A 27,594-nucleotide genomic window follows, 5' to 3' on the forward strand; every position below is an offset into this window, starting at 1 on the left:
TTAGTTCGTAGCGAGATCCTGGTTACTCAAACAGAAATGGTTTGTGAGTGTGGTTTTGTGAGTTTGCCTTAGCTAGGGGTAGTTATGATTTCTTTTATGCTGTTGAATATTCTTTCTCCTGTATTTCTCCAGCTGTGCATCCATGCTCCCGTGACAATGGTGGGTGTTCACATATCTGCATTGCCAAAGGGGATGGGACTCCAAGGTGTTCATGCCCCGAGCACCTTGTGCTTCTACAGAACCTTTTAACATGCGGAGGTGAGTTCTCTTTAACAGTACTGCTCGGCAGGTTACATCAAAAAAGATGGGGGTCGAGGTTGCATTCCAAGGCAAAATGTGGATTTACGCACAGTGTTTTCCTACACATGGTGTGTTGCATCATGTGTTAAATTGACCTTTGATTCTTCTACCAGCTGTTTTCTGCTTCAGTTTCTGGACATATGTGACCTTTCATTGCAAGCCAAATATTTTTGTTTGACCTTAAAATACTTGCATCTTCTACTGAGATTTTTGTAATTGTATGATGTGACAGCTTTAAACAAATGCTTGTAAGATGATGGTGAATCAACCCGTGATGACCTAGCAGCAGAAATTGTGCGTATGATTCCTACAGTGTGATACTCCAGTCTTTCAGATGAATTTGGCCTCATAACGTGAAACACTGGACTGCCTGGTTAGGAAGTGTAGGCCAAAAGCTCCATTGCAATCATTTTTAATTGAGGTAGCTCTCCTTTTTCCACATGGTAGACTTTTCCTTTAGACTTCCCTTTTACAATCCCATGATTTTTGAAAATTGTCACATTACACTTGCAGAGGAGGTTACAAACAAAACAAAACCCCATTGTTTCTTTTTGGGAGGCATCATATCTTAAATCATTTGGCTCTGTTGGTCCTCTTGACTTCCTTTTATGTATTCATTTTGCTGTGGGTTTCATTTTCTGGCTGAACTTTGACCTCCCATGGGACAGTCATTGCCATTATAAACTGTTTTCTTTCCCATGACCACAACACGCTATGTGGTTTTAGAGTAGTGGTGGTTACATCCGCGGGGGGGGTGGAAATGAATCTACTTATATTTCTTGCTGCACTGTTGTTGCACAACGTGGCCAACAAGAGATTCTTATGTCTCACTCCTTTGTTATCTTTAGCTATAAATCTAAAAATTAAGGGGCCTCCATTTCAATGTCTGGGGTTTTTTTTATTCTAATCCTTCACTAAGCCTGCAACAACTTTTTAACCTATTTTGTCTGCCATAGTAGCTGCCAATAGCCTACTTCAAAATAGATTAATAGCTGTTTTGGCTGGAGAACATTTGTCTGTGTACCCTTATGAATGCTCTTGACAAGTTTTAAAATGCAAACTTCTGCCTGCCAAGTGCAACCATAATGCAAGATTAAATGAGGTTCTAAATGCAGTAGTAGTATTCTGTCTGTTGAATTATCTCAACAGCACACTTATATCAAAATTTAATTCAAAAATTGTCTTGGTATGGGTATCTAGTGTCCTTATCTTAACCTACAGCTGTCAGGTCACTGGCTACATTTGTAATTCTTATATTGCCACACCAAATAATCATAAATCAGAAAGTTAAAAATTGTTAAGTTTTAAAAAATGAAATGCATTTAGATTTTTATTTGCATTTTGTTTGTCAAGCTCTTGATTATATTTGAGTCACATTCTTGAACACTTCTCCTTAAGGAAGGAAGGACAGCAGCACTTAAAAATGGTTTGCATGTATTTGCATAGCTCTAGGATTTGTAACACCACCTTCAGGAGAAGAATACTCGCACAAAAGTTGTGTCATTCATTACAACTGAGCAGTTTTCCTTATGCTGGGTTGTGAAGTCCACTCCTGAGCCTGAACATTAATAAAAGCTCACTGGATTTCCAGAGGAGTGTTACTACCCAGAGCACACCTCCAGCTTGCTCAATATTGTGCTCATAGACAGAGTGCTGCGGTCATACACACGTGGTACTCTATTAATCCAGGTGGTAAAGCATCTACTTAGGGCATTAGCTGGCAACAGCAGCTGTGGGGACTCATGTCTGCTTCTGTAAACTGATAGAATTACGTTACAGGGATTTGACCCATCAACTTTCGAAATCAGTGGAAATGTATCCGTTTGCTGCAGCGGTGTTTTGGGATGGCTCCCTCATTTCAAACATGACTGCTACTGATAGCAACTGAAGGGACTTAGATGTTGACTCTTTCTTTGATACTAATGGTGAAAAACTGTGTGCTAATCTGCTATGTGTAAGAATTAAAAGCATTTTTTTTAATAGATTCTTGATCTGGATTGTCTTTGTCTTTTGACATTCTGAAGAAAGCAGCTATGGATGGTTTACTACAGCGTAATTGTTGCATCTCCACTTGAGGTTGTAGCTGCTTAACGCTATCAGTGTGTAACTGCAATTTGCGCCACAGTATGGATGTGGGATGGATTGATGCCAGGATCTTGGGGTCCACAAAAAGTCAAATTTGAAGGAAGTCCCAGCTTTCTTAGGTGGAACAAACACAGAAACGCACAAGGTGCAGTGTTCCGTCTCTGCCCACAGTGACAGTGTCAGCTCAGGGCAGGCCGACAGTGCTCCTCAGACTGCTCCGAACCGCCGCTGACCTGCAGCCCGGAGACTTCCCAGCAGGAGGGCTTAGCTTAATGTTTAACAGGCCTTTACAGATATTTCTTCTCTATTCATATTTTTCAATTCATATCTGACTTGGAAATTCCTTTGTGGAGAAACCACTGGAAAAACAGAAAATCAGATGTCATAGAAGCAGATGCTGTATGTTTTAGGTGTATTCATTGCCAATTAAAATGTACCAGGTTATTTTAGGAAGTATTGTTCCAGGCTAATGTGACTGCAGGGATTAGAATTGTGAAGAATGTGGTTTGCAATCAGAAATTGAGTATGCATTTTAATTTATGTGTATGACAGTGTCTTCCAAAAGGTGGATGTTAGAGCCGAAGTATTTGTAGTTCCTGGCCTTAGTTCAGTGCTCTCCTGCTGGAGCAAGCTTCTTCAGTCAGCATGCATCCAGGTTTTGTTATGAAGTTGGCAAAATCCCATTCCCTATGCAAAATCATGTTTTCCTCTTTGCTAGAATCTTAAGTCACAGAAGAAATTTAGTCCAGACATAAATGTGTTTTTCTTGAAAAAAGTCGGTCACATTTTTACTCTGTTGTAAGAGCTAAAATTGAATATACGGGTCTGATTTGTTTTCTCTTTCTCCAGAACCTCCAACTTGTTCCCCAGACCAGTTTACTTGTGCAACTGGAGAGATTGACTGTATCCCAATGGCATGGCGATGTGATGGATTTCCAGAGTGTGATGACCAGAGTGATGAAGATAGTTGCCCCATATGCTCTGCATCCCAGTTCCAGTGTGAGAAAGGGCAGTGTATCGATGCACACTTGCGATGTAATGGAGAAATTGACTGCCAAGATAAATCAGATGAAGCAGATTGTGATAGTAAGATTAATTTTCCTGAACTCCTGGTTCTAACATAAGCATCCATTTGGGATTCTAACTGTTCTTGAGATAACTGTAGATATAGATATATGATTTTTAGTTCCAAATGGGGAAGAACAGCCTTAACCATAAGCCTAACTAAGCTGAGTAGGATGTATAACAACAAGAAGGAAGAATCAGAGGAACGCAGGCATGCGCTTTACCCGCAGCAGCCAAGCAGGTGTTCTGGTGCCTATCTAGTCATAATATAAAATGCCCTGTGGCTTCATCTCTCACTTCTTTTGGTTTTCTTAAGATGCTCGAATGCTCCCATGCAAGCAGTACTCAATCTTTTCTTTCTTTCTGTGCAGCGATTTGTCTACCCAATCAATTCCGATGTGCAAGCGGCCAGTGCATCCTCCTGAAGCAACAGTGTGACTCCTTTCCGGATTGCATTGACGGTTCCGATGAGCTTATGTGTGGTGAGATGCCTTTCCTTGAGATGCAAGTGCTGTGCTCAGGCGTAATGTCCCATGTCCCTCTGCGGAGCCCCAGTCTTTGCATAGTAATACTCTTTCAGGGAAGCCCAGTGAATCTCTCGCAGGTGTATTTGGCTGCTAGATGCAGTCATGCTCTTCCGTTGGTGTGTGCAGCAAAAGAGCACGAGCTTGCAGCATGGTGTAGCAAATCTGCAGCGCTGCCATTGCAGGTAATGCAGGAGCAGCAGTGGTGAAGATGAGCTGAATTCCCAGTGTTACTTCAAGCTAGTTCTAAAATGCTGTGTGGGATACAAGACTGCCTTGTTTAGGTGGGCTCCAGATCTGTATGCCCAGGGGGACCCAATTCTGCTATGCTCAGTACCTTGGAACTTGCAGAGCTGCTGCTAAGCTTGGGGTGGCTTTTAAAAATGCACGGCCCTATCCACTGCAATTAGAGGATCAAGCTGGAGGGTAATTATGTGGAGGAACTAGCATGCAATGAGCAAGTGTCCACAAGAGACCACAAGCTGGTCTCCTAAAGTGCAGTTACGAAAGGAATATAAGGAAAGACCTTGATTTTTCTGGGCAAAATGTTACTTTGAATTCTCACGGCAGGAGGTATATGCGGATTACAGGCATGCTGGTGGCGGTTGCTCTGTTGGTCCTTAGTGGGGTCTGTTGTTTTGCAATCCAAAGGGGACAATAAAATTCACTCACTTGTGCTCTGCTTGCAATTTCCCTCTTTTTGCACCATCAGGATGACTAGCACATGAAGTTTTCAGGCAATGGGGTAGATAAAGGGAGCATTTAGTAACTCACAAGTGGTTTAGCAAAATAATTGGAAAACAGCATTTTAGAACAAAAGCAATGAGATGTGCTGATCTGTTGGTAATTCATTCGGAAAAAATACCTTGTGTTGGGTTGGTGTAGAGAAATGCTGCACTTTGCTTAATAACGTTGCCTATAGGATCTTGGCTAATTGTGAGGGGTTTAATATCTTACAAGTCTTGTCAGGTTTTGAAGCACCGGTTGTCAGAAGCTGTGCCATTGCTGGAGTGAGAAACGGGGGCACAAGGTCTGGTCAGGTTAACCTTGTTTCTTCCTTCCGTCCTCATGGGGGTACAGCAAGGAAAAGTGTATTTCATGAGTAAGAGTGGTGAGAGGAGCCCAAGTGGTGAATAGAAAAAAAGGCTAAAAGAATGGCAACAAAGACTGTTAGCAATCCTGTTGTAGGTTTCAGACTGAATGTGCTTCTCATGGTTCTCCCACATCTTCCGTTTATCTGTCAGCTCTCACCCAGTTCCTCCAATTCCCTGGATAATGCAGAGCCACTTCTTCCATTTTCCTATTTTATTTTCTTTGTGCGTTTGGCAAATTTTGGTGCTGCCAAGTTAATGCAGCTGTTTTCTGTTTGCACTTTGGGTCCAGTCCTGCAATTAGGTCTTAACTGATTTAAATGTGTCTTTATGTAGACATAAGACTGTCTTCTCTGGAGTCTCTTTGTGGAGCAGAGATTTCTGTGGTTTCTTGCTTGACTGAGGGAAAGAACTCAAGTAGGGAATAAAAATGATTGCTACCTTCTAGATAAGGATCTTGCATTCAAAAGAAACTAGGTTTAACCAAAATGAGAATTGTGTGTTTAAAATTACCTAATTTGGAAACGTTTTAACTTTGGCTTTGCTTTTTTCCAGTATCGTATCAGAACTAATCTGACTGTTTGAAAGTTAGGGCCTTAGCTGACATAAAAGCTGTCATGCACTAATAAGTGTGAAAATCAGATAAAAACTAAAGATGATAAAAAATTCGATAAAGACAAAAATGGATTCTTGATGCTGAACTGTTAAGAGTTTATTGGTAGATCTTTGTATTTCCTTTATCTTCTCAAATTTCAGTTGTTTTTCATTCCCTTCCACTGAAGGGAATGAAATCAGAACCACTGGAGAAAAATTCTATGAAGTGAAGGCTTGAATCTTACATGAACCATTTCACTTCCTACAACTTCATTAAGGGGGGAAGAGGTCTGACTGTGTAAAATTGGCTTTGGCCAAGTTTATTTTTATTTTTTTTGCTTTATGAACACATATGTTTGTGTATGTAAAAAAGTAAAATTATAAATGTTGTGTGAATCACATGGAAAAAATCAGTCATTTTCACTGAGGAATGTCACATAGGCAAAAGCCATAGAGGTGTTAGGTTTATTTGGCAAGAATTCTGAATGTGTTACCCATAATCAGGGGGAGGTACGATACGTAGCTTGTCTCAAATACTGCAGCACCTGTTATTATTTAACATTGGGCTATATAGGAGGAAAATAAATAAGAAGTAAAGTATTTGATATATTCTGGATTGTCTTCCTTTCAATTTGTAAGGATTTATTTTTAGAAAGCAACTCATATTTTAGGAAGGAGAAGTGTTCTATTTTAAGGCCTGTATTAGCTGGGAAGACATCCACTGTTTAATACGATCTTAGTAAAATCTTCCAATTTCTTGACGTTATTGCTAGCCCAAATGGCTTGTGAGAGAGCAGATTCCTCTGTGATTAAGGACTTTGTGTTTATAAGTGTCCTATATACTTAACCCGTAGACTTTGGGAGGGAGGAAAAGTAAAACTTTCTAGACTGTTGTTACCTAAAGATGATCAGTAATCCTGTTAGAAGATGAATTGCTAGACAGACAGATCCTTGCTAATGCTGCTTGATGGGGGAAAGAGGAGGTATGAAGTTTTGTGCATAGAATCAGACTATATGGAGTTATAGATGCCTGAGTTTGATGCAGATACTTTCAAAACTGTGGATGACGATGAGCTGACTGTCCCGCTGCGTGAGCTCTAGCACAGCAACATGCATACTGCCCCATATTTAATGACGTTCTTTATTTTTTCTCCTCTCTTTCCAGAAAAAACAAAGCCAGCCTCAGATGAGTCACAGCCACACAGTAGTGCCATCGGTCCTGTCATTGGTATAATACTGTCCCTTTTTGTCATGGGAGGAATGTACTTTGTTTGCCAGCGAGTGGTGTGCCAGCGCTATGCCGGGCCCAATAGTCCTTTTCCACATGAGTATGTCAGTGGCACCCCTCATGTCCCTCTTAATTTTATTGCTCCGGGAAGTTCTCAACACGGCACTTTTACTGGTAAGGACGATAAGGACCTTGCATCTAATCAGTACCGTTACATTGCCTGGATTTGGAGTTTTACAGGTTATTAAGAGTGCTGGATGCGGAGTTTTCAAAGAGCAGAAATTAGATGGTGTTGATCTGCTCAGTGGTTTTGGTATAAATCTGTCATTTTGGATCAAATATGCAAAAACTATTAGCTACATTCCATTAGGCATCTTGCCAGATTTTCAAAAGTGGTTTTTGTGCTAGGCTGCATCTGCATAGATATCTATCTTTCTGATAGAAAATCTACAGTATTTTGCCAGTGAAAGCATGGCCTTTAAATAGTTTACTTCTGGTGTATGTAATAAAGCCTGGGTTTTGAACAGTACTTCTTACCTAAGGCCTGCAAAATACTATGAAGAGTAGTGAACCACGTGCAGTATTGGAAACTCAGAAAGCATGTGCCACTCAGCATTCTAGTGAGAGCTCTGCTGAGCTGCTCTGTGTCTTGTACTCAGGTGTCCTTGTGTCTGTCCTATCCATCAAAGGTCTTTAGACAGTTTTCTCCTGTCCGCTCAGGACAGGTTTTTCCACAGTGGAAAGAAGCAGAAGGAAGAAGTGAAGCAGCTTAGTTTACTATGATACAGAAAAGCAGGAGATAAACCTCCCTCACCAAAGTTAGAACAGCAAATGGGGAAGAACACAAGCAGTCTGGCTTTGGTTTTGTAGTTGCTGCTCATTGCCTGAAGCGTAATGAAAACATCCCCTTTGGTTTAGCCCATCTCTGAGAGAGCTTTCCTGTTTGCTTTTGGACGAAGTATTCTCTCTGTGTCTCAGTCCTTCATCTGTAAAACAGCAAACTTCTCTACCTCACAAAGGGCTCAAAGCATCCATCCGGAGAAGTGCATGCAGCTCCAATGCTAAGATTGAAGGAGGACTTGAAGTACACATAAAAGCATAAAAGGATATTCAGCTAATACATAAGAACCCAGAAACCTGATACAGACATCAAAGTAAACACTTAAATGATGTACCTCAAATTATTTTACAAATGTAAAATACACTTTTCATAGAAGAAATAGCAAATTCTTGACTACAAAGCCCTGAGAAGAAAGAATATCTCTTCGTATTGTTTAGGAAGCTGGAAAGTAAATGTTTGCCTGTAAACCTGCTGGACAGGGTCAGAATACAAGAAATTCATACTTTGGAGTGATAGGAGTCTGCTTTTCATGTCAGCTGAAAATAAGATAGATGATAACTTAAAGACAAATGAAAAGATGTGGCACTTCTTCATATTAAACACATTTTTAAGATGTGCTCATTGTTTTTTTCTTCTAGCCATGACTTTGAAGATAGCCGGATGCAACTTAGATTTAGCCTTTCTTGCACTTTAATGACTTTGGTCAGCTGTTCCTGATTAAATTATGTTTTCATGGTTATCAAGAGGTTTTTGTGGTAGGAAATAAAATTTGAGGATGAAATCATTGCAGGTAAAACCTTTGAAGTGGTGTTTTAAATTGGACTTCACACTAAAGCTTTTGTAATTAAAGCAAGTATCGGTAGGTTTCATCTGTACCTCTGTAGGTGTTAAACTAAGCTGTCATTCTGATTCTCATTCGTATTTGTTTGTTTTTTCAAATCCAGAGCGCTGTGACAGGTTACAACAGCTGAAAATACTACCATTGATGTTAATTCTAAAGAAAAGACACAGGTTCCTGATACCGTGGCATTTCCAAAAAAGATAAATAGTTGTGAATGATGATTACAAATAAAGTCACTCTGCTTGTATTGAATGTTTCCTGCATCTGAAAAATTTCTGAAACCTTCCCAAACTAAACTTTTCCATTAGCACTGAATAGTCTGACAGGAAGAAGCTGAAAATGTATTGTCTGATTTAAGTGTATATTGGAGTAAAACAGATTGAGGAATGTTGTCTTCCCTTTTCCTGTCACCTAGGTTTCTTTCCCTTTGTCTCTGCTGATTTTCAGTTTAAGCAGTGATTTTTTTTTTTCATTAAAACTGATTATTTTTTTTTGCTGCTGTTTGTGTACTTGCAATTGAATTTCTTTGGATGGAAATGAAATTTTTTGAGGTCTCTAGCTTGTTTGTCTTGGGCAGTATATAACATTTGTTTTGCAAATGTCTGAGTTTGTTTAATTGGAAAATTTCTTAATTAACAGTTTGAGTGAAAAGTTTGGATCAGCTGTTCTGGAGATTCCTTTCTCAGCAGACTGTGAGAGCAGGTTGCAAGTTCAGTGCTGCAGTGAGACAATAGGTGGTCTGGGGGTGAGAAGATAAGTTTACAAAATGTGTTGCTCCTTGTAATCCAGAAGTTTTTACGTAAAACACTGTTCCCAAAGTGACAACCAGTAGCATTGCACGGGTTTGCCAAGCTGTGGATTTGTTTTCTGTTTTGCATTGGTAGATAAAATTGTGGTTTACCTAACTTTGTTTTCCTCTCTGTCTCACTGCAGGCATCTCTTGTGGAAAGTCCATGATTAGCTCCATGAGTCTCATGGGAGGAAGCAGTGGTGCCCCCTTATATGACAGAAACCATGTTACTGGAGCCTCTTCAAGTAGTTCATCCAGCACTAAAGCCACTTTCTACCCACAGGTAATGTCTTGAAAATACACCTCTGTGTTAAGTATCTCCCAATTCTGAAGGAAAGAAAGATGAAAATGTATGTTACTGAATAGAGTGTTAATAACAGTTGGTCTTGGGTGTTAATAGTTTATGATATACAGGCCAAGTTGGACACATCACAAAATCACTTTGTTGTAGTCCATCAAGATTACACAATGCTTTATGATGTCTAAAATGTTTTGTTATTAGAGTGATACTCAGCTGGGTTGTTCCTGGGTACTTCTGTTCTTCTGTCTTGACTCCCTTGGAGATGCCACCTCCTTTGTTCTTTGTAAACTCTGATGTCAGTGGCCCAGTGATATTTTGCACTGCATAATGCTGCAGGCACACATGGAATAAAAAGACAAACAAGATGTGACAGGACTGGAATGCAGACGCTTAAGAAATAAGCTCAGCTTGCTGTTTAGATGAAGTGTCAATTGTTATTTCAGAAAACCAAGTGCGTGCACTGGGAGAAAACATTGGTACCGGCAGAGGTTGCTCTGCTTGGGTTTTTTCAGCTGTAATTTAGCTTCATTTCTGGCTTTAATTGTTGGAAGTGACAGAATTTTAGTCCCCATATCAAGAGCTTCATGAATTCAAAGATGTATACTAAAAATGGCCATGATTCTCTAAGAATATGTAGGAGAGACTGTTTGCCAGCATTTTGTCATATGAGTTTTCTCCCATAGTGTTTCTGAGCAATACATACGTTCATTCTTCTGTTCACACAAGCTTGCAGAGTCAATCTGCTGGCTAGTGAGGCAATTCTTCTGTAGTATTTAATCAGGGGCCCACATACTGTGTGGGTATATATGCATTTGTATTAACATATAAACTGTTATGCTACGTATGGGCATTTTGATTTGTGTTCGACCAGTGACAAATGTGCCCTCTCTCCCCTTGAGGAGGACAAAGATGAAAAAGAGAGGCTTGTGGGCTTATCTATTGGTAAGGTAAAATTGGTTACCTGTTCCTCGCATTACTTTCTCAATGAAGCCATCAGGAAGCTAGTCACAGCTAGCAGATGTTTGGAACTCAGCAGCCCTCCTAATTTAGCTTGTCCCGTGCTTCACCGGTGTCTCTGTAACACGCTGAACAATTTCATGCTGGTACCTGATTGATGGGTCAGTGCCACACTAAAATGGATGAACAGAAAAAACTTAGTTGAATTTATATAAAAAAACCCTTACTTAAATAAGTCTTGAAAGAGGCCCAAGAGCTGATCTGCCTGTGCCATTCTGTATCTGTGTCAGCCAAAAGATCAACTCTTCTGCTGGACTTCTGGCATAAGCTAATCTGGGAATTCTTCATCCACACTTCCCATTCCAGGCTATGTCAGTCAGAACCTGCAGGGGTGATGCCAGCCTTTCCTTCCCGAAGGACATGCTGGATTCTTAGAAGAAACCTGTTGCAAGGGCTTAGTAACGTGACAGTTACTGCTTAATCCAAATATTTGGGTCAGTTCTACCTGGTAGTTCATTATGCAGCTTTAGGTTAATAATAAAAAGGAGAGATCTGAGCATGGAGTTGTGTTGCCTTTTTTTGTTTTGTTTTGCTTAACGTAGTTGTACTGAGAGGTGGTCCAGTGAATAGAGGCTAGGAAGGAATTGGTATCGGTGGAGTTAGGCCGGTTATACCTGAGAGTCTGGCCACAGGCATCCTGGCTGACACTGGTATTTTAATCTGAACGTTAAGTGGTGTTGATGCAGTTCAGGGTGCTAGTAGAAGAGAATCCAGAAGTAGCATGCAGTGCTCCTCCAAGGAAGAGGATTTCTGGAAGATACTCTTGGGGCAATTACTTACCGTTCCCCACAGCTAGCAATGGGTGATATTCAAGCTTGTCTCACCTCACATGAATCTGGATGCAGGGCTTGTTAGTGTTTGTACTAATGAGCTCAACTCAGTGGCCGAGGATCATTTTGCTAGGCGCTGCGCAGTGAAGTTCAAACCAATGATCTCCACTGCCGTGATTTTACAGTAGTATTATGAGGGAAGAGCGGGGGCAGAGGAAGGATACTATCATGGTCGCTGTGGCAGGCCACGGCTTGGCAGAATGCCCAGGACAGGCTGTGTACAAGATGCTGACATCAGTAGCAAGGCCCTACCATCAAGGGCAATGCTGTAATTTTCCACGCTGGAAGGGATGAAGTGCTCTTCTTGGTTTTAGGCCGATATCCTGCCGGCCATGTCAGGGGTTCTGCTTCCTGCTAGGGGAAGAATCCTAAAGGATTCTGAAGCATAATAAACTGTTTTCCTAGCATGAGGGTTACCAGCCACCGTGTATATGCACACACAGGCTAGGGCAGGCTGTAACAATTTTGTAGCTCTTAGGCTCTTTGCATTGTGAACTGTGCCAAAGTGACATGTTTACAGAACAGCAGTAAAAAGGTAGTATTCAGGGAAGCATGGAGTTGTATTAGTTACAGTAAAGGAACTTTGGCCTCCTGACCCTACTGTTGACTGGGAGTATGTTTAGGGGCTGGAACAGACAGTTTCCCATTAGCATCTGCTGAGGCTGATATTGGTCGTTATGTCCAAGGAAGTGCGCTGAGATTCAGCAAAACTGGCTCTAATTTCCAGCTTTACCCCAACCTTCCAGCGTGATAACAGATGCAGCAAGGAAGAAAATTCCCTGTACTGTGAGAGCTTTGAAGGCCTGCAGTGTAAGTAAGCCCAGTGTAAAGTCTCATAATAAACTTCTGTGATCTTTGAAAATACATTAACCCACCCAAGTGGCAAGGAGAGGAAACTAAAATAAGGATGAGTGACAAGCTGAAGGTGTAAATATTTTCAAAATAATTAGAGTTGTATTATTAACCCAGACTTTTGCACTGCTTTTTCCTGTTCTTCCTAGATTTTGAACCCACCTCCTTCCCCAGCTACCGATCGCTCCCTGTATAATGCGGAGATGTTTTATTCCTCAAACATTCCTTCAACCACGAGATCTTACAGGTACAGCTCAGATAAGAAGGTTTGACAAATCTTCTATTGATTTGGCCTTTAGTTTTGGATCTTAAGCAAAATGTTCTTGTTCCACTTTACCTTGTTTAAAAAAACTCTTTCCCTCTCTTAATAAATGACCATGCAAATGGGGGTTATGCCAGGTTTGATGTTAAGCATTGACTTTTTGTTCTTACTTTTGTACAACAGGGTTTAGCACCTTTCAATAAAGTGTTGCTGTGTAACAATGCAATATATATAGGTTATATTACTATGTAACAGTCACTTAGCATCCTCTATAGAGAAGGTTCCTGTTTTCTCTTCAGTTCCTCAAGCTTATCATAAAACCCTTTGATGAGTCAACCTATCTCTTAGTGACGAGGCTAAATGGTCATGTTAGTCTCCTCTGGCTGGTCAGGGGCTGGAAGAAAGCACGGCCAGCTGAGGGTAGTTGTGCCGTTCAGATTTAACACAGTTCAGGTACTTTTTTGTTGGGTTCCTATGAAAACCTGAATTAAGGCTCATATAGTATTAATGAGCAGGCATCTTGACCAAGGACACAGAGCTGTTCATTTTCATATCACTCTCTTTGTCTTTCTTTTTCCCCCCAATTAATGCGTGTGCTTTTTGTTTTGGTTTGGTTTTTTTGCAGGCCATACCTTATACGAGGGATAGCTCCACCCACAACCCCATGCAGCACAGATGTTTGTGACAGTGACTATACTACTAGTCGATGGAAGGCCAACAAATACTATATAGATCTAAATTCAGACTCAGACCCTTATCCCCCTCCACCCACGCCTCGCAGTCAGTACATGTCGGCAGAAGAAAGTTGCCCTCCGTCTCCTGCCACGGAACGAAGCTATTTTCACCTCTATCCCCCTCCACCCTCTCCTTGTACAGATTCCTCATGACCTCAACAGAAGGAACTTTTCCTGTAAATATTTTAAAATATGAACAGATTTAAAATATATATTTTATGATTTAAAAATAAATCGGGGTGGGAATTCAAAAAAGAAATGTGAATAAAAATGGGTGGGAGGGACGGGGCTGTGAAAAATTGTACAGAGGAAGAATATTTATAAAATTGATTTTTTTAACTTAATTTCCATTCTTTTGTGCCATATTTGCCTTTTTGAAGTCATGAAAATGACTCGGTCTCCAAAGGATTTGGGGAGGGAATGTTGAGCCTTTTTGCATTTTTAAGTCACCTTTTTACATGCAAAGTGTATGTAATTCTTTCTGTTAATGTGAGACGAGAAAGCGAAGTGGCTTGTGGGAGAAGTCTAAAGAAAGATGTAAGTTTATTTGCAGAGAAGAAAAGCGTGTTTAAATACCACTGTCAGTATCTCATCCCTTCACCACCACTGGGAGAAAATGTGCAAAGATCGCAACCCGTAGACGTTCCTGTTGGCACGTAAGCTGGATGCTTCCCGGCAGAACTTGTGTGCTGAGACCTGGATTTCAAACCTCCCTCTCCATTTGCTTAGCATTGAACTGGAACAACACTTCTTTTGGCCAAATCTTCCAGCTTAGCTAGCCCACAGGCACCATGCTCTGCTTCATGTCAGTGCCGCTCTGCCCATGGCCGGTTCTGGAACCGATTCAAGAGATAACCAGCCCTAAAGAACTTGGTTTAGCTCCAGTCAGTTCCCCACTTGACTGGGTGAATGGTAGCAGAAGCAGTTGTATTGACCTGTGGTCAGACTCACCATTTTAATTGCGATGAAACCAAGCTCCTTCGTCCTTCCTTGTGAGGCTTTGATGACTGGGAAGATGCTGTCAGCCCTTCTCAAAATGCAGTGCTAGTTCTCTTTTCCCCAAGTCCAGTAATTCACTGTGCCAGGTCTCTGAGATCTTGACCTGTGTTGATTTGATCAGAGAATTGCTTCATCTCTAATGTTTGTTTTCCAAAGTGGAATGATATTGGAATCACTTGTATACCTTTAAATGTGGAAAGTTCTTTGGTTTATAATCAGTGTTTGTAGAAAATGGTGTCTGCATAGCTCAAAACAAAAATATCTGCCATTCAAACAGTTTAGTCATATCTCATAAAAATTCAAACAAAATTAGTTCAGGTTTAGAAATAGACAGAAAATCACGGGGGAGGAAGGAGAGGAGACAAATATTTCTTTCTAATTGTGTTGCAATGAAAAAGATAAACTCTCATGCAAACTGCTGTAACCTAGGGACATCATGATCAGCAAAGTATTTATGTTCCAACTCCTACCCAAAAAAACGCTTTGGGGTGGGGGGCTAGGATCAGTCCCTTTCAAAATACAGAAGGTAAATTTGTGCTTTGATGGCTCTCTTGCTGTAACAAAAGGGATTGTGTGTTGTATGGCACTTTATAAATTCAGCTCTGGTGATGATGATGTGAGTGCCTGCTTGGGACATCTGAGGGAGGTTCTGCATATGCAGAGTGACTCACACCTGTTTCTGCAGCTGCTGAATAATAGATGTGCTGAGCCTTTGATAGCCTTAATATTGGTGGTAACAATGAAAACTTTTTTCTTGTTTGAACTTAAATTGTACTTGGTTTGGGGTCTTTTTAACAAGTTCTTTGAGAGCACATCAGAGAAACCCTACAACTCTGGGTTAGAGGTTTTTGTTGTGGTGGTGGAGGGGTTGGGACCACAGTGTTCTGATCCAGTTTGTGTTTTCAGATTTAGTAGTCCAGATCTGTTCTTCCTATCTATATTGGTCAAGGATAGGATTTGTGTTGTCGCAGGTGTGTTACTAAAACTCTTAAAGTAGCTTTTACTACTGTCATGTCTAAATTTTCACTTGACAGATTGAGCACAAAGAAGATGCCCACTGGTTTTCTTGGAGAAAGGTTACAGAATTGGAGAGTACAGCACTGGAGTTTAAGAGTAGGTTCTTTCCCAATGCCCTATCAACATTAGTAGTTCTGTAGTATGCTAAGAGGGACAAGGTCATATTTACTCTTAGAGTGTCTTGGCAGATCTCTGAGCAAGTGTTAATGGTTTGGTGAAACAAAGCAATTGTCATGTGATCCTGTTTCAGTGAACTAAATCAGGAATATAGATCCACAGGATATTTTATGTACCACGTCAATCATATAAAGGAGTACTTGTTCTGCATTACAGCAGTTGGTAGTCCAGTTTCATATCATATGTCATTTTGTGCCTGATAACTATTCACCATTTATAATGAATTCATTAGTTTAGTTGTTTCATGTTACAGTTCTAGCTTAGAGACATACTACATTAATTTTCCTGTATACCTGTAATGCAAAATTACATTGATTATTTTTTTTCCCATTAAACCACTGTTCTTTTTAAAAAGCCACAACTATAACAATCCTAACCACTTCATCTGAAAACTTGTATCCTATTACAAAGTTTGGGGTTGAGTCCAAGAAAATTAGCATTCTTGCTGAGAGCTAAACTGTCTTAAGAGTCAAATTCTTTTGGAGCTTAGGTATTCAGAAGGAAGGAACCACTTGCTGAATGGGGTGGATTAAACAGAGCCTCATACTGCAGATGTTTGGTGAGAAATTGCCTCTTCTGAGGCACTTAAAGTTTGGTGGTCAGAATCTAAGCCCCACATTGCTCCACAATACCGACTTTAAAAGCCTTTTCTAAAAAGAATTTCTTTACAAATTTAGCATCTTAAGATTTAAATACTAAATATCATTTCTGTTTGCTGTAGACTATATACTTTAAAGCATTACTGCACTCCTGGTGCTAGAGAAGACCAGAAAGAAAATTTGACTGACAGGAGCTACTTGTCTCCAGAAATATCCTCACTGTGCTCTTAGTGGTTTCCATCCTGTAAACTTTCAGGCTAAAACATAAAAAAAAGTTGCTATTTTTGTCTAGATCAGGATGGGATAAAGAGTTGCAGGGGTTTAGTGAATGCATATGACAAGTTGTGGCAGTTCGGGGCTGAATGGAAAATAAGTGGAGGTTTTGGTGAGGTTTAGGCATAGTTTCAATAGTGCAGAAGTTTTCTATGAGAAAGCTGACTGAAATATTAGAAGAGTTCTCCCCTGAGAAGCTGCAGGGGGATGCATGTGATTGGACTACCTGTGTGAGCTTGTGAGTACTTGAATCGGTGTTTTCAACCATGTTTTCCAAGCCCATTATGACTGCATATTAGCACTTGAAAGAGTTCAGGGTGTAATATAGAACTGTGTCTGAAGAGCAGCTAGTAATAGGCGAATGATGTTGTTGATTTTGTGTTACATTTAAAGGACAGATGTCCTAGCAGAGAGCAGCTTACCTGCTTCCAGCACAGTCATGAAAGCAGCTACTCGGGTCATCTTCTCATCTGTAGAATTTGTCCTCTCTGCAGGACAGATGTAGCAGCGGTGTGAAGCTGTAAGGTAAATGGACAAGTCGTGATCTTTGACAGCAGTATTCTTTAATTTCAAGTAAATGTTTTGTGTAAATTATAGCTTGACTTTACTTCAGCTAGACTGGTCAACAGCCAGTGCACCCTGAAATTTGCAATGGAAGTAGTTAATTTGTTTGATGTTACTGGATGATTTTGAGGAAACTTTGTTAGCACTATCCCAACGGTCTTACTGGTTCAGTTTTCTTCTGTCTGGACAGATCACTAAAGAGCACTTGGGCTACAATTAAGCTAAATCTGTATGTATGACAAAAAATGTTTCCTTTAGGATAGTGTCATAGTACAAAATGCCTCATGTCTAAAAATGAGACTGTGCCATTATTGGCGTGTTCTAAAGAGAAAGGTAGAAATGAGAGGAAACAAGTTTCTATTGGAATGATGGGTTTGATTTTCTGTAATAAACCTTCATCTCTCTAGTTTGAAAGGGGCACAAGCACTTCCCTAAAAGTTCTGATTCTTTTCAAAGTAACAACAAAACAGTTTCTTCCCTCAACACCTGTTCTGCACACCTAGAATGGGCCTTCTGGAAATCTCCGGGCCTATTTATCCTAGATCTATTTTCCATCTGATATATAGAAGATAAGATGCTAGATGTAGGACTCGTCACGTTCTCCCTATTTTTATGCCAACTGGTGCCTCTTGGATTCTGGAGCTTTTGAAATTTTGAAGCTCTGTGCACAGCAGTGAAAAAGGATTTGGAAGCAGGAGCATTCAGTAAGGGCTGGTCACACCAGGCTGATGTGCCAGCAACAAGGACGTTCCTCCATTGCCTGCAGGGTCAGATCCCTTTGCTAGGAAGAGCTCCTCTGCTACCCTTCATCAGAGCCTCTGGAGCATGTTGTACTACTTTATGAGTATGGTCAGTCACACTTCACAGAAGTTGTGTGTCCTTGTTTGCTTCATTTTTGGAAGCAGATCTTTTCTGATGTCAGACATTTTGTTGGGGTAATACGTTGAGCTGGTCCAAATGAGTAGCTGTGCCTATAATTGTACTACAAGTGATAGCCATTAATGTCAGGAAATGAAAACAGAAGGCAAGCATGTTCCCAGTAATTAATAACACACGAGAGTGCCTGGCATGGAGCCCTGAATTAGAAGTAACACTTTTGCTGTTACGGTGCTGAAGGACATTTTATAAATGTCCATGTTTGGGCAGAGCCTTAGACAAGCCACAGTCAAAGATGACAGTTGTTTACAGATCAGTTACTCAGTTGTTTCTATGTTTTTATTATGCCTTCATTATGAATTATGAGTCCAGTCCTCAAGATAAATTGGCTTGTCTCTAGAAGATTCAGGGAAGGCCAAATCCTAAGTTCTGAGAGGTATCCTGGTTTTGCTGCTGTGCCCTTAGGTATTGCAGCACTTTATGTTCATGATTAAATGTAGAAAAACCCCTTTCTACAGCTATTGTAAGTTTAGCTAAACAGCATAAGGTATTTACCACACGTTAAAAGAAATATTAATATACATAGATAATTTCAATCCTGTCAAGTCTTCTAGCTCTCTTTCCTGAGAACACTTACTCTAGTTTTTGTAAAGGGTATTTTTCTTTAATTTGCTTGAGGTTGCCAGCTACACTGTGGGCCTTTCCACATAAGATTGTACTCCCTGGAGGGAAAAAAGGAAAAATTGGTTTTAGATCAATGTTAAGCACGCTGATAGGAATGATGGAAACCAGTCTGATACAAATGGCTTCTGCATTCCACAACAAAATACTTCAAAGTGCCATGTCCTGACATACTGACAGTGCTCCCGGCCTCCCATGACAGCAAGCTGCCACGTCCCGGCTGTTCCCAGCGTGAACCACGGCCCTTGTTGCAGCCCACCTCTGGAGTCAGGGGCTGGGTTCTCTCCAGCCAACACAGAATCCTGGTGGATGGAAGACCACAATGGCAATTCCTAAATGAGTCATTTTATATTGATAAAATATGTGCATACAGTGTGCTTAGAAGGACTTTTCAGAGGGGAAAAGCAAGTTTGGCAGCTACAGTAAGTGACAGACGAATTCACTGGCATTCACATTTTGAAAAGCTAGTACTCCTGTTGATGCACCTTTCTCTAAATACGAATGTCACTATTCCTGTGGCAGCATTCCCAGGGTCGCTCTTTTTGACAGAGGGAGCAATATTCCAGTTTGATTTGTACAGAGATCCTGCACTAAGTAAGTAAGTACAGAAGTATTTTGGTTGCAACTACAAATACAATATTTGTAAATGGAATTCATCAGCCTGTGGAGATAAAACAAAAGCTGCTGAAAATGGGAGGACTGCTTTGCTGTTTTATGTGAAATCCGGAGGGCGTCACACACAAAACCCTTAACCCAGACTGCTTTCTTACTTACCTAATCGTATCGCAATTGCTGCTATTGTAAATGTACGTGAGTATACAAAGAGTACCAAGAATTTTTATGATAAAACCCACACACAATCTTTTTTATATTAAAATGTGTATTCTGCAAACAGCCTAATAATTACAGCTTTATATTTTGTATCATTTTGTAGCATTTATTACTACAAAAGACAACCAAACCCAATACTTCAGTGCCTTGTGTATTTTAAACACTTCAGCATATTAACTGGGGAAAAAGAAAAGCCTTAATTCACAAGTGCCCTCAAGAATCATATGTAGGTTTTACTCCACTGGTTTTAACAAAGCTTTGTATCATTTTTAGGGTTCTCTTCAGTTAAAATACATCATCCACAAGTTGTGGAACTAACTGAAGGCAGACAACTTCTGAATTTTTTTAAAGCATGCATCTCTTGAATTCATAATATATTGCAATTTCTCTCAAATGCATTATTTCAAGTGAAGTTTGATTTATATATTCTTACCTATTTCAACAGAAACCTGTCAAAAATACATAATATTAGGAAAAAAAAATAATGCCAGTAACCAATGCTTATGTATTTGGGGATTAAATTGATGCTATTATCAGATTGTCACTACAGTACTTCTCATTAAAGCCATTAAATCTTTCTTGTGTTACAGAAAGTCTTTACCAATTATTTTTCCAAGCATGGCCTTCTAGCATACAAACAAACTTGGTAATACTGACCTAAGAAAAACTTCTTTAAGGCTTTCATCACTTCAGGCCTTTATATGTTAACAGTTTTCTGGACATGAAACTGCAATGTTTCTTTATGTTAACAAAACCAAAGTCTTGTTTGAAGTAACTGGTATTTTGTATAAATATCTGTACAGATAACAGACTCTGCATTGGTACTATAGATTATGTGGATTTTGTTTTATAATAAATACTTTTAAAATATTTGATTAGCAGCCCTTTTTATGAGCAAAGCTGTTTCATCATGTACAGTAGAGACAACCAGCCAGTATCACAATTGGTTTAGATACTATTTAAGATAAGGGTCGTGTTGCTGTCTCCTTGTTTTTAATGTTAAGATATTCGACAGCAAGAGCAATGAGGTGAACAGGTTGATTGGAAAATGGATCGCCTTTAAAATTGCAATTTTTAGCTAGCTATAGAACTTACCACAAGTTTGTCAGCATTATGAATTTATCAAAAATATTACACTGCATAAGAATAATCTCTGTGTTTTGGCTAGACTAGATCAGATCCGTTTGGTTTTGGGGTTTTTTTTAATTGTATGGTATCTTAAATTGATGCTATAGGATGTCAAAGTAAATCTTTTAACTAATGATGTTTTTATGGTGAACATACTTGAAAATTAGTCCCATTGAGTCTAGCTTGGTCTTGATTTCTGCAGTCAGTATTGGTGGTCTCAGATTTGTGAAATTTACCATATTAACCTGAAAGTCAAAATAATCTTTAGTTGAGATAGTCTTTCTCCTGCATGCTGGTTAGATGAAACTCAGAATGAAGGAAGTCTTTCTGAGCAGTCGTTAGCAGTCCTGGTGATGCCCAGTTCCATTTATTTGGATTTTTCCAGGGCAGAAAAAAAATACAGCATATGAACTCGGGAGACACGCTCCTGTTTCCTACAAAGCTGTTTCAGGTTTTGTATTGTACTGAACCAGAAAACATTCACAAAAAAATTCCTCTTAGCCACATTACCCTTGCTATAATGCTTAATATAAATGGACCCTGGGCCAGCCATGTGATGACTGCCTAACCCTAGTGATTTATTCTATTACTATGATTAAGATACCATTGTAATTTGAGGAAAAATACTGAAGGATCTGGACTTCTGGTGTGGTGCACAGCCTGGAAGAGGCCATCCATCATCCTATTGTGTTAGAAAAGTTGGACCAAATCACCCAAAAAAACAGAAAGCTTTTTAAGCTATCCAATGGCATGGAGTGGCCCCACTCTTCCTTCCAGACCTCCTAGCTGTGGCTGGGCTTTCACACCTGAGAAGATGCACAAGGTCTTCATTTCCTGGAGTGGACCCTGACTGACATGGTGGCTCGTTGCAGGTAGGTGTTTGACACATGAATCTCACACAAGGCATACAGATTTCCTCATGGCATTCATACCTATCATTCCTCCACCCCGATGCCTGAATCACAGATGTTTCAGGGTCTCTCTTGAAAGTGGAGGAGACAGTATTTATTTTTTTTCCTCCAGAAAACCTTGCTCAGCTGTCTGACTGGATCTTTGTAGTCTTACACTCCCACAGCTTACAGATTCCTTAATTGGGAAATACAGTTCTGTTAGTTCAGATTTCATTGGGACAAATGATGTATGTTCCCAGGACCAAACCTGTGCTCACAGGGAAGAATACCTAATCCTAAATCCACTGGTCCTGATCTTTTACAAAACTGCCTCTGCTGTTTACTGTCCAGGGCAGGTCAGGTCAAGGTGTTTGGCTCATTCACTGCAACATCACTGTGGATTCAAGTGGGTAACAAATTGCATCTGGATATGCTAGGAGGTGGCTGAAATGGTCAAAATGTGTTCTGCCAGAGCGTGGGTGACCCACAGCTGTGCTGAGGAAAAGCCTGATCCCAAATTACACAGATATCTGGATCTCTTTCCATAGTTCATGCCAGTCCCAAAGCAACTAAGAATGAAATGCTGCTGAACAGAGCAGTGTTGAAGCTATGTTATAGACCCTAAAAAGGTAATTAATTAAGCATGAGTGTGGTGGGTTGACCTTGACTGGATGCCAGGTACCCACCAAGCCACTCTATCACTCCCCCTCCTCAGCAGGACAGTGGGGAGAAAATGAGATGGAAAAAAACAGTCATAGGTGAAGATAAAGGCAGTTTAATGAAGCAAAAGCAAAGGTTGTGCTCCCAGAAGCAAAGGAAAACAAAAGATTAATTCTCTACTTCCCTTCAGCAGGCGATGTCCGGCCACTTTCCGGGAAGCAGGGCTTTAGTATGTGTAGCGGTTGTTCCGGAAGACAAACATTGTAAATAACGAATGCCCTCTCCTTCCTCCTCCTTTCTCTTAGCTTTTATTGCTGAGCAGATATCTTACAGTATGGAATATTCCTTTGGTCAGTTTGGGTCAGCTGTCCTGGCTATGTCCTCTCCCAAGATCTTGCCCATCCCCAGCCTACTGGGGTGGGGGGAGTGTTGGAGAGACGTCCCCGATGCTGTGCCAGCAGCCAGGACACTGGCTGTTACCTGCACCTTTCTGCTAGCAATACAGAGCTGTGAGGGCAGCGATGGGGAAAATTAGCCCCATCTCAGCCAGACCCAATACAGAGAGGTAAGTGTGGCCACCTGCTGCCAAAAAGCCCATGTAGACTTACAAGAAGAAGTTCTTCATGTGAAAATAATGGTTTTTAGGCCAGGTATTTCCCAGGTACATTTCACCTGGGGCAGGGATGCTCTGAGGAGGTAAGTGGGAGGCCAGGGGATGGGGGTGCGACCTTCTAGGCAGCGCATGTTGCTGTGGACAGCAGAGTGGAGGGAAGGCGGTCAAGGGTGCGTGCTCTACGGCTTCCACAATAGCAACTGACCCCGGCAGGCTGCCCACAGCCCTGCGTACCACAACCTTTCTCTGAAGAGTCCAGGTGGTTGCTGGAATCTGCTCAGAAAGCACAGATAGGAACTGCGCTGGTATGCGCAGGAGCCGATGCTGTTGTGGTTTTAGGCAGTATGAAAGGGACCCTGCCTATAATTAAGATTGGAGACAAAGCTAGTGTTTGGGAAATGAAGGCTTGATGAGCCAGGCTAATTGCTGGACTCTGAATATATTGCAGAAATGAGATGAGGATAGTAACTGCAAGGGGTAGTGCCAGATCAGCTGGCTAAGATCATAGCTGCAGTGAAGATTAGGACAAGAAATTTACTTGTGTCTGCCCGGTTTGGGTTTTTGGTGGGTTCCTCATGGAACACAGGAATTGGAAGAGGGATGGCAGGGGCAGGATAAGGTCTTGAATTTCCTCTTACAATTAGTGATTGGTCTCCTGCCTGTAATTAACATGAATAGTAGGCTTGAGGCTAGAGTTGGCTTTTGGGATAGGAAGATATACCAACAGCTTACATATATTCTGGACAGCCTGCAAAGACAGGATCTGGGCTTGCCCTAATTGAGGTTAATGCCTTCTGTTACAATTTCCTGAAGGGAGAACTACTTTGAGAATAAATCTGATTTAAGGGACAGCAACAGCTTTAACAATCTATTACTTGGGGAGCAATGTTTGTTATTGAACTTTGCATGGCCTAGAAGGGTATGAGAAGGACTCATGAGAACACGGCAAATGCTTTCTCTTGTATTTTAATTTAGCTCATTAGGCTATCATTATAGGTTTGATTAAGGCTTAATTCTTAGACTCTCACACTCACTTTTTTAGAGATCTGAATTCCTCCTAAGTTGTAGGGCAATAGATTTATTGTTTACATTCATTTTACTGTAGCCATTTAGTGACACCAGTCACTAAAATTTAGAAGCATTCAAACAGGAATCTGGAAATCTCAGGCTCCAGAAGTTACAGTCTCTAGATGATACGCCTGCAGCATTAGGAAGGGTCAGTATCCTTGCCTTCTCTTTTCTATAGTAGGTTATAATATAAAAAGCCCATTTGTGTATTAGGAACAACAGTGGCAAATGTTCAGTTGCTAGGTTCACTGAAGCTAGAATTGGGAGAAATGCTCATGTTGGTGAGATTGTGCCCTCAGCTTCTCTTGTACAGATGTGTATCCTTTGCCTGTAATTACAGGGAATTGAGCATGTTTAGGGATTAAAATAATGAACCTGTTTGATTCAGCAGAATCCTGGAGCCATGAAAGGTGCTGACTGATAGTGGCAAGTAACTAGCCTAACCCTACACTAACCTAAGTGTTGAGAACTGATCACAGCCGGGGGGGGGGGGGGGGGGGGACGGGACACAAAAAACAACCCACCCACCCACCCACCCACCAAAAACCACCAAACACCACAAGAAAATAGCTCCCATTCAATCCAATCCTTCTTTTAAACTCCTGATATACTACAGGAGCCAGCAATAAACTGAAACCCAGGTGTTCTACATTTCTCAACCTGAACAGTAACCCTGTCCCTTGCAGGAAGGCTGATGAGGGATCCTGGCAGAGAGGGGAACATCTCATAGGCTGTAGCCCTCATCCTTGCCCCTTTTCTCTGCACTTCTGGAAGGTTTATCCAGGAAATATTGAAGTATAAAGTTATGGGAGAAGTATGCAGGCTTCAGAGGACCTGTTTGTGACACAGTTCTACCCAGCTCCTGGGGAGCAATGTTTCCTGTGTCTGTTCACATATAGCATTCATCCCACAGGTAGAATTAAATAGGGTTAGGGAAAGTTCAAAGTTTGGGAATCCAAAATAGTGTACTGCTGCATCTGTACAGGATCAGGCAGTACACTTTAGACTAGACTGAATGGGAACCCACCTCCTACTAGTAGACCTGCTTGTAGGCTCAGACCTGAAAAATCAGGAATTGATGATGAAAGAGATTGAGGAGTATGTGCATTCTGGAGCCCACTGTCCTAACCTGGGCCTTGTGAGAGACAGTGTTCAGCTGGGACAAGTATTTTGTCTCTTTTTGTAAGTTGATATCTTTTTATCCACCTACAACTAAGGCTAGGTTTTGTGAACGGAGCACTTGAAGAGTCTAGTTTATTTCCAGATCCTGCTGGATTTCTAGAGATGCAACCAACAAGGAAACACTTGGAATCCTTGGGACCCCGTCTTCAATCTTGCTCCAGAAGTGCTCCTCAGAGGTCAGAGATTGTAAAGACAGCAACAGATGTAGGGACAAAATCTTCTCAGTCTTACAACAGGAGATTAGATTTCATTGCCCTAACTTCAGTAATACTTATGATTGCAGTTAAGGCTGGGGAAGAAGGACATGAAGAGGTATAGGATGGTTTTCCAGCTTGCTCACAAAACAACGGAGAAGGCAGGTGTGAAAGGGACATCTTTTTTCTGAATTCTACTAAAAGGTAATTTTTCCTCTGGTTAAAGAAAAAATAAGTGATGGTAGTTTTAAAAGGAATTTTCACTTCCTTCTTATGTTCTGTGTCATTCAAGGTTGTTTCAAACCCTTTGAATTACTTTTGAAGATGGATTAGTGATTTATTTATTTTTTTTAATTGGAGTGGCATATTCTCTCCCACATTCTTATGTCAACCACTTTGGTTTTAGGAACCTGTCAAATTTTATTTCTTAAGATTTACAACCAGAAAGGATTATTCTGCAGCCTGTAACGTAAAAGATCAGACAATTCATACTTCCCTACCACATGCATGAAACATCCATCTTCCAAGAATCAATCTTTGGTATCTAGAAAGCCTTAAATCCTCAGTATTACCAACAGTTTGTCTCATTTAAGTGAAGCAGCTTAGTTGGAATCAGCCTAAATTGTATATAGCTGGTCTCTTGCCTTATTTGTCCCCTTTCCATCTTTGTTACAGAGCCAGTGTCTATCAGTGAAGTGGCACTGAAAGTCTGTCTTGGTAAGCTTTGACATGGTAACACTGAGTTCTCAGTATTAAACATCATCTGTTTTCTAAAGGTCTCAGTGCATCTCTGATTTAATAGAAAATAGATTAAGGATTTGTGAGAATAACGGAGTAAGGGAGAACTGACTGTAGAACAAAGCCTAAGGAGAAGACATAATCGAAAAGGATAAGGAAAGACCCTGAGTGTCCATAAGACAGGTTCCTCAAAGACCAGTCAGGTAAGTCAACAGGCTGCAGAGAGCAGACAGTCCCTCAAGAAAGGCAAATAACACCCGTCTGAGATCAAAGCCTGCAGTTTCGCTAAAAAAGACGTAACTTCTCCCATTTCAAAGACTGGGATCACGCAGCCAAAATACCAACTTAAATCTGTTTACAAGCATTTAACATTTTAGATAGCGAGCTTCTTAGTAGAGTGATTTCTTCTTCTCCATCTTTGAAAGAACACTCACAGATTAACATTATTCTGTAGTAAAAATAGCTTGTATCTCCTCAGAAGTCAATTGTTCTAACACCAAATGATGTATTTGTAAAGTCTCTAGGTATCAGCAATATTTGGAGTTACAGAGATGAGAATCTAGATTTGGGTTTTTAAAATTGCCATCATGAGAACCGATGCTTGGAGATAGAAAAGTTACTTAAAAGGCTGGGGAGGGGGATGAAACTTGAGTAGGAAAGAACAATATTTTATTTTTTTTTTCTTTTTAACAAAAAATGAAGTTACAGGGATCAAAAGTGCAAAGCCTATCTAGGTCAGAAGACTACAGCCACCCACCCATGGAACAAATGTGGTAGTTCAGCAGGTGTAGGAGGTCTGGCCTGAGCCGTGTACAGGTATACAGAGATTCAATGACTTGCCCAAGATCAGATAAAAGAGGAAGAACTGGAAGAGAATCTAATCTCCAGGGTCCTGGTGCAGAAACAAAATTGTTTCTCCTTTTGCTTAAAGGTTGCATCAGCCTTGTTTGAAGGACCATTTCATATTGGCACAAGCAGCAGAGGTAAACTTGTGATGACCACAGAAGGCGTCCACTGGTGGGATTTAAACCCCAAAAGTTGTTCCAAGTGATCTTTGATAAAACTTCCAGTGTGGCTTTCAGTCTGGAGGACAGTGGGAGGAAACTAGCTGTGTGAACTCCTAGGAGATGTCAACAACTGTCAGTGGGAGTCCAACTTAAAGTGGAAATTTCATCAATAAATTCTGTAAATCTTTAAACATCACAAGACATGGGAGGTTCGAAATACATAACCCTTTAAAGTCTCAGCTGCAGTGGGACAGATATATTCAAAGGTCAGTGCACAGCTTTCCTCCTGCCTGGCTGTGACACCTGGTGGCATCTGTGGATATTGTGCAGGTTTTTTCCTTCCTAAAGTTAGCCAATCAGAATGAAGAATTTCCCCCTTCTATTAGGGAAGTGTAGGAGTAATTTTGTTTGTTTGTTTATATTTTAGCTTTTTTGTTTGCTGTTCTCACTATCTGTAATCAAAGCTGTGAGGGGCAGCCAAGCCCTCTGCTCATTATCTGGCTGCTTAGGTACCTAAAAAACAACAAAAAGGAGTTAACTGCAGTTTAGTTTCTCCTACCAGTCTTATGTGTGTTAACACTACTTAGGACAAACCAGTAGGACATTTCAGAGAGCAGAAACTGCTCTTTGAGCATTCAGTACCATTTGGTAGCACTGCACTGCAAGCTGAGACCATGTGGGTTTTTTTCATTTTGCGGTTGATCTGGATCTGTGATCTTACTTCACAGGTTGCAGCACTCCT

The 27,594-nt window shown here is 40.7% G+C and overlaps 1 protein-coding gene across 1 annotated transcript in view; it reads left to right on the plus strand.

Annotated features, from left to right (window-relative positions):
- The window catches only part of LRP5 (LDL receptor related protein 5), a 160,801-nt gene extending 140,561 nt beyond the window's left edge, over nucleotides 1–20,240 (plus strand). Inside the window, exons 17-23 of the mRNA XM_040608497.1 lie at nucleotides 133–258; nucleotides 3,235–3,471; nucleotides 3,822–3,932; nucleotides 6,825–7,061; nucleotides 9,503–9,642; nucleotides 12,509–12,606; nucleotides 13,247–20,240. Of these exons, the coding sequence (XP_040464431.1) occupies nucleotides 133–258; nucleotides 3,235–3,471; nucleotides 3,822–3,932; nucleotides 6,825–7,061; nucleotides 9,503–9,642; nucleotides 12,509–12,606; nucleotides 13,247–13,508 (1,211 nt within the window). The 3' untranslated portion in view covers nucleotides 13,509–20,240. The remainder of the gene's footprint in view (nucleotides 1–132; nucleotides 259–3,234; nucleotides 3,472–3,821; nucleotides 3,933–6,824; nucleotides 7,062–9,502; nucleotides 9,643–12,508; nucleotides 12,607–13,246) is intronic.
- Nucleotides 20,241–27,594: the final 7,354 nt, after the last annotated feature.

This window comes from Falco naumanni, chromosome 10, assembly GCF_017639655.2.
Source record: "Falco naumanni isolate bFalNau1 chromosome 10, bFalNau1.pat, whole genome shotgun sequence".
NCBI classification, from domain to species: Eukaryota; Metazoa; Chordata; class Aves; order Falconiformes; family Falconidae; genus Falco; species Falco naumanni.